Source organism: Bison bison, unplaced genomic scaffold, assembly GCF_000754665.1.
Source record: "Bison bison bison isolate TAMUID 2011002044 unplaced genomic scaffold, Bison_UMD1.0 scf7180017864371, whole genome shotgun sequence".
In the NCBI taxonomy this organism is placed as follows: Eukaryota; Metazoa; Chordata; class Mammalia; order Artiodactyla; family Bovidae; genus Bison; species Bison bison.
Genome location: NW_011494943.1, coordinates 7666082 through 7673084, shown reverse-complemented (window position 1 = coordinate 7673084; position 7003 = coordinate 7666082). Strand labels below are relative to the sequence as shown.

The following is a 7003-nucleotide window of genomic DNA, read 5'->3' as shown; positions in this document are numbered from 1 at the left end:
CTTTGGAGCCCAGGTAGTGGTAGTTCTGCAGAAAACCGGGAGGAAGAAGCTCACCGGCCTCGGAACCCACGTACCGCCGGCTTAGCAAAGGGGCGTTCAGGCAGCTCCTAGCAACGCGCCCAGCGGCTACGACGCGGTGCGCCGACTAACGGCCGCGGAGGGGCACCCTAGGAAGTGTGGTTCATTCCAGCGCCCCAGACTCCCTTGGCTCTAGCAGGTGAGCGGGCTTAGGACTACAACCCCCAGGATGCTTCGCGCCTCTCCTTTCTTCCGGAGGCCGGGCGACCGAGAGATTGGCGTCCGTAGCGCTCCGAAGCTGGAGGCCTCTACTGAACCGGGCTGGAGTGGAGCCTGGACCGTCAGCTATGTCTGGGACACGTCCCAGGGGCTGCGCCTCCGAGGGGAATGGCACGTAACCGGGGGGCGGGGGGCAGGGAGCATGGGGAGGATTTCAGGGGCTGGAAGGATCATACGCTGCGCTCGGGATCGAGATGGGCTGGGCGCGAGGACCGAGGGGATGACACCGGGAGGGCCCTAGCTAAGGGATCTTAAAACGCCTGGCACGGAGTTGGCTGTGCACAACGATGCGATGGTCCTTGTGGTCCTGAGGCCTTTGCAGCCTCCCTTAGAAATTCCCACGGTCTGCGAGGCTGGGACAGGATCATTGGGAAATGGGAGACGCTCCTAGATGTGAGGAGACAAAAACACGTTGGGTCGTGAACACTGCCATTACAGAGAAGGAGAAACTCAAGCATTCAGAGTGGCCCCTGTGCAGTAACCCCACATTAACTTTGCATTCTAATAATAGGACAGGCCGGCACCAGACAACTAGAGCTGCCCACCTCTTATTACTTTCTTCCAAGCTGTGCCAAAGGTCAGTTTGCATAACTTTTTGAGGAGCGGGCGGGAAAGAATGATAATTCTGGGGAAAACAGTTCGCCACTAATGGAGTGAGTTGGATTTACAGTTAAAAGGGGAAATTTTCCACCGATAGTGAAAATACTATCAAGGAGTAACCAGCTTTCACATCCGTTCTGTGTGCTGATTGCTGCTGGGAAAGTAGACCTGAGTGTTGCCTGGAAAGGTGTATTGACCACAGAGCCAGACCCCCACCTCTTTTCTAAGATGAAAGTGAAGTCGCTCAGTGGTATGCGACTCTTTGGGACCCCATGGACTGTAGCCTATCAGGCTCCTCCATTCGTGGGATTTTCCAAGCAAGAGAGCTGGAGTGGATTGCCATTTCCTTCTCCAGGGGATCTTCCCGACCCAGGAATCGAACCCGGGTCTCTCACATTGCAGGCAGACGCTTTACCATCTGAGCCACCAGGGAAGCCCATCTTTCCAAGTTGGAGACCTGCTATTTTCTGTATCCTCTTTCAGAATAAGGAATGAGGACCACTGCACTTTTTTCAAATAATCTCCAAGCCTCAAAAAGTTACCCAAAACACTGCCTCTCATCTGAATCACCCACCATAAGAAATTTTTAACTGATGGAAATAAGTTTTGACCTTTTGAATGAGTAAAGTGAGAGAAGGCTTTATCAATCTTTGACTCAAGCACTGTTAAAGCCAAATTGTTTGTGAGCAGACACTTTAATTTTCTTCATTAGGGAGGATGAGCCTGACAGGCAGAATTCCAGTGAGCTGGACAGCGCTGTGAAGGAGCTAGAAGCAGCCCCCAGAGCCTTGAGATGGTAAGCAGAATGCAGAGCAGTTTAGTTCAGTTGCTAAGTCGTGTCCGACTCCTTGCGACCCCATGGACTGCAGCACACCAGGCTTCCCTGTCCATCACCAATTCCCAGAGCTTACTCAAACTCAATGTCCATTGAGTCAATGATTCCATCCAACCATCTCATCTTCCCCTTCCCTTCCTGCCTTCAATTTTTCCCAGCATCAGGGTCTTTTCAAATGAGTCAGCTCTTCACATCAGGTGGCCAAAGTATTGGAGTTTCAGCTTCAGCATCAGTCTTTCCAATGAGTATTCAGGACTGATTTCCTTTAGGATTGACTGGTTGGATCTCCTTGCAGTCCAAGGGGCTCTCAAGAGTCTTCTCCAACAGCACAGAATCAGAGCAGGTGTGTGGAAATGGGAGTCTACCCTCCCCCCTGCCTCCACCTCCAAGAGCTTGACTGCATGAAGTACTTTGGGGACTGGGTGGCCTCAAAGAAGAGTGATGATTATAGATATCAAACTTACTAATGGGCCTTCTCTGGCAGGTCCAGTGGTTAAGACTCTGTGCTTCCCAATGCAGGGGGCATGAGTTCGATCCCTGGTCCAGCAAGCTGTGTAGCATGGCATAAAAGAAAAAAAGCAACTTCTTATTAAACAGTAAGCAAGCATCTCTTTTGAGCCTCTGAATATCCATCTGGAAAGCATTTTTACGTGTCTGTCACTGATACTGAACAGTCAGGGACATGGATTAGAGGAAAACATTACATCCTGGGAGGGGTTGTATGTGGCATCTGGAAATCTGGGGGAAAGGAGAGACTTCCACCCACCAGATAGCACCCAATGTGGCATCCACTGCTGGTTGGGGGTGGCCCTTTTCATGCTCTGAATGAGTCTATTCTGAGAAGCTCTAAGAAAACCATAAAGGCCGTCTGTCCCCACATGTCACTGGTGCTCCTTGTCCCCATCTTTGCAAAAGGCAAAACAATTCATTCTGCATTCTGGGTTTTAGTACACATTCACTGTCTGATCTTGTTCATGAGATTTGTTTTTCCCTTTTTAGGCACCAAAAGCCAAGAAAAGAGTGAAAGGTAAGTGGGGATGAAACATCACCCATAAGCCAAAAATAATTTCCCCGCCTTGGGTCCACATGACTTAGAAATGTCTGCCTGAATGTTCTCAGTGAATGTCTTTTCTTTTCTTTTTTTTTTTTAATATTTATTTGTGCCAAGTCTTAGTTTTGACACTTGGAATCTTTAGTTGTAGGATCTAGCTAGTACCCTGGAAAATTCTATGGACAGAGGAGCCTGGAGGGCAACAAAGTCCATGGGGTCGCAAAAAATCAGATACAACGGAGCATGCAGTCACTAGTTCCCTGACCAGGGGCTGAATCCAGGTCCCCTCCCTTGGGAGCATGGAGTCTTAGCCACTGGGCCACTAGGGAAGTCCCTTGGTGTGAGTCTTGCTGTTTTCCCTGTAATCCCAAAGGTAGCTTGTGCTTTCCTACGGAACTCCCTATGCTGCCTTGCTGGCCCTCAGAGTAATTCAGAAATAAACAACAGATGGGACTCAGGGAAAAATCCTTTTTGTTGGGCTCTGTATCCAGAAGTATCCAGGTGGGGTGTCCTGGATGAGGTCTCAAGCTATGAGGCCCTAAAGGACCCTTCTCTCCTCCTGAAGTCACGGTGGCCCTTTTCCTGTTCCAGACTCCATCGATGATGTCCTTGGTGACCTCCTGGGAGAGGAGGGTAAGTGCCCCTTCCCCAGAACTGCCTGATTCAGGCTTGCTCTCTCTGTTTTATTAACTGAGATATAATTCACATAAAGTTCAGTCTTTTATAAAGTGTACGGTTCAGCGATATGTAGTATATTGACAGAAGTGTGCAGTCACCACCACAGCCGAGTTTAGAACATTCTCGTCACCCTGTAAAGAAACTCCACACCATTAGCAGTCACTGCTCACTCTCCCCTCCTGCACCCCTAGGCAGCCACTTACTTAACTTTCTTTCTCTATGAATTTGCCTTATCTTACATTAAATGGAGTCATGCAGTATGAGGCTTTTGCATCCGGCTTCCTTTCACCTTCCCCGTGTTCGAGGTTCGTCCGCACTGTAACAGTCCTCTCTCCATTCCCTTCCATGGCTGGACAATATTCCATTGTTCTATGCGCCCCATTTGTTTGGCCATTCATCAGTTGATGGATGTTTGGGTGGTTTCCACATTTCAGCTAGGCTGTTATGAATAATGCTGTTATGAACAACCATATACAAGTTTTTGTGTGGGCTTATGTGTTCGGTTCTTTCGGGTGTAAACGCAGGCGTTGAATTACGGGATTATATGATAACTCTGTGTTTAAGTTTTTGAAGAACCCCCAAACTATTTCCCACAGGAACTGTACCAGTGTACCTTCCCATCAGCAGTGTAAGAGAGTTCCAATTTCCCCACATTCTTGCCAGTAATTGTTATTTTCTTTTTCATTATATCCATCCTGGAGAAGGAAATGGCAAGCCACTCCAGTATTCTTGCCTGGGAAATCCCATGGACAGAGGAGCCTGGCAGGCTCCAGTCCATGAGGTCACAGAAGAGTCGGACACAACTTAGCGACTAAACAAACGACAACAAATAGCCGTCTCAGTGGGTGTAAAGTTAAATCTCATTGTGATTTCGATGGGCATTTCCCTAATGACTAATGATGACTAATGACCTTGAACATCTCTTCATGTGTTTCCTGGCCATTTATATCTTTGAAGAAAGGTCTATTCAGATCTTTACCCAGTTTTCAAACTGAGTTATTTGCCTTTTTATTGCTGAGTTTGTAAGAGTTCTTTCTGTATTCTGGACACAAGTCCCTTGCCCTGTGTGTCCGTGTCTGCTGCCCTGAGAAACAGGGCTTTGGGGTCAGCAAAGCTCACCAGCCACAGCGTGGCTGAGATTCCCCCTGCCTTGGCCCAGGAGCATGCACAAAGCAAGCCCGTGGGTGATGGAAGTGCGTTGTGTCCGCTTTCCTGGTCGGGGTTGGGAACAGCCTCTTGATTTGGCACCAGCTGGGTTGACTTCCTGCTTGGAAATATATGATGCCCTCCTCCATCCAGGTTTTTTAAGAGACCTGCCTCAAGGGTCAGTTTCCTTCCTCCAAAAAGGCCCCTCTCTCAGTAGGAAGATGTGGGAGACAGCTTGGTGGGCAAGGCGCAGTCCTTTCCATCTTGACTCCAGTTCTCTGTGGCCGAATCACATCTTTTATTTTCTTTTTTTCAGTGACACCACCTGAGAAGCCCGTTAAACTTACGTCACGTGCCAGAGACGCCCCAGGTGGAGCCCAGGTGCCCCCTGCCTCTGGGCCTAGACCAAAGTGAGCACATGGGGCCGCCAGGGTATCCAAGCCCCATTTCAGGCCGAATGCTCCTGCCCTTCCCTCCCTCTCCACTCACGGTGGGTCCTGCTTGTAGGGCCACGACCTTCCTGTCCTCCCTTCAACTCCAGGGCAACGGAGGATCCTGGAGGGGTGGGAAGGGAACTGAACTGGAGGTCAGAGGTTCCAGCTTCCAGTCCTGCTTACTGTGTGACCTTGGGCAATTCCTGAAGCTCTCTGAGCTTCCGTTTTCTTACCCTCGGAATAAGAGGATTGGCCTAGATGCTTGACTCTCAAATTGGTGACTCAGATTGTTCTTCTGAACTTTCCCACAGTTGTGAGAAAGAAGGAGGCACTTTGTGAGCACTCCACTCTCCACCTTCATTTTAGCCCAGATAGTTCTGTTTTTCTCTCCTACCTGTTGCTTTTAAAGGGACTGTACATTTTTAACAAACTTAAAAATCATCGCATTCGGTGACTTGTGAGATTCCATTCAGCAATTCTGTCCTTCTGGAGTCTGTCTAGGCTCACTTGGCCCCTCTAAGCTCCTTCTCCTTCCCTGAATCATCTAGTGCCCTGAAGACCGTGGGGGTGGGAGTGCTGGTATAGACTCTGCTCCTTTGCAGGTCCCTCCTGGAAGACGACGCCTTCATCACCCAGGCAGGCCTGGCGGGAGCTGATGCCGAGGTGAGCCTGGCCTGTTCCCTCCTCGTCACCGGCTCTGCTCACCCCCAGAGACAGTGAGACGGCTGTTGTGTCCGAGGGACTGCCCACAGAAGGCTTAGAAGTCCCCACAAAGCCAGTTTGTTCTTAAAACAGTACCCAAGGGCTGCCAAGTGGACTCAGAGCAAATCCTTTTCATTCCTCCCGGTGAGATGAGCTAGAAAGGAGAGCTCCGAGCAGCTGCTGGAGGCTCGACGGTTGCCCCTTCTTATGGCACTTCCCATAATAAACTCCACGCTGTCCGATCACGTGGAGGGAAAGTAGCTTAATCTGTTTTGTGATGGCTGTAGACTTCCTTTTGGGAGGACCCAAAAGCAGCAGCGCTTTGTGAGTGTCCACAGCTGGTCAGGTTTGACTTCATATGAGCACTGTGAGGGCAGAACCCTCCAAATTATGCTCCTCCCCTGCCCCCAGCTGTGCTCCTGCCCTAACAGGAGCCAGGTGATAAGGGTCCTGAGATTTGCTGGGCCTTGACCAGCATGTCTCTCCTGACCCTCCCATCATGTAGGTTTCAGACATCTCTGATGCAGACCCGCAGTCTCTGCTGCAGGCCATGAAGGTAAGGAAACAGCTTCGAGGAGATGGGCTGGGACACCATTTTACACCAAGCCTTCATTCTCCCTCTTGTTCCTTCATTTATTTATTTATGTATTCATTGGCTGCGCTTCACAGCATGTGGGATCTTAGTTCCCTGACCAGGGATCAAACCCACACCCTTCCCTGCAGTGGAAGGCAGATTCTAAACCCCTGGACCACCAGGGACGTCCCAACCTTGGGTAACCTTAAACCCCAGGACCCTGCTGTTCTGTTTCTACTGCAAACAGCTTCAGCATTTGCTAAGCTTTTGTGAGAAGCTGCTGAAAGCAAGTTTGAGGCTCCCTCCCATTCTCACCTCGAAGCGGCAGCTGCTCATGAGGGCTGGTGGGAGCACCAGCCGGAAACCTTTCGGGCTTATCTGAGACCGACTGTGTGGAGCCTTTGGGTTTCGGCCCTGCCTCTGTCTTTGTCCTGTAACCTTGTTGGGATGGGTCCCCCACCCACGTCCCCATCTGTTCCACATGGAAGTTGGAGGCAGCATCCTTACCAGGCTTCTCAGAGCCTGGGGGTGTTTAGCACCTGCCAGCTGAGCACCTGTGGGGATTCCTTCCTCCTTCCTGCTTTTCCAGGACCTGGATGAAATGGATGCTGACCTCTTAGGGCTGAAGCCAAGTCTAGCCTCAAACAAAAGGCCTGCAAAGGGCTCTGGGAAAGAAGAGCCGCCTA

At 50.3% G+C, this 7003-nt stretch overlaps 1 protein-coding gene across 1 annotated transcript in view; it reads left to right on the top strand.

Annotated features, from left to right (window-relative positions):
• The first annotated feature begins 283 nt into the window (after positions 1-283).
• FBF1 (Fas (TNFRSF6) binding factor 1) overlaps positions 284-7003 on the top strand; it is a 21718-nt gene continuing 14998 nt past the window's right edge. Inside the window, exons 1-9 of the mRNA XM_010856187.1 lie at positions 284-408; positions 809-874; positions 1610-1693; positions 2732-2759; positions 3375-3416; positions 4924-5017; positions 5644-5704; positions 6249-6299; positions 6907-6991. Coding sequence (XP_010854489.1) covers positions 1691-1693; positions 2732-2759; positions 3375-3416; positions 4924-5017; positions 5644-5704; positions 6249-6299; positions 6907-6991 — 364 coding nt within the window. The 5' untranslated portion in view covers positions 284-408; positions 809-874; positions 1610-1690. The remainder of the gene's footprint in view (positions 409-808; positions 875-1609; positions 1694-2731; positions 2760-3374; positions 3417-4923; positions 5018-5643; positions 5705-6248; positions 6300-6906; positions 6992-7003) is intronic.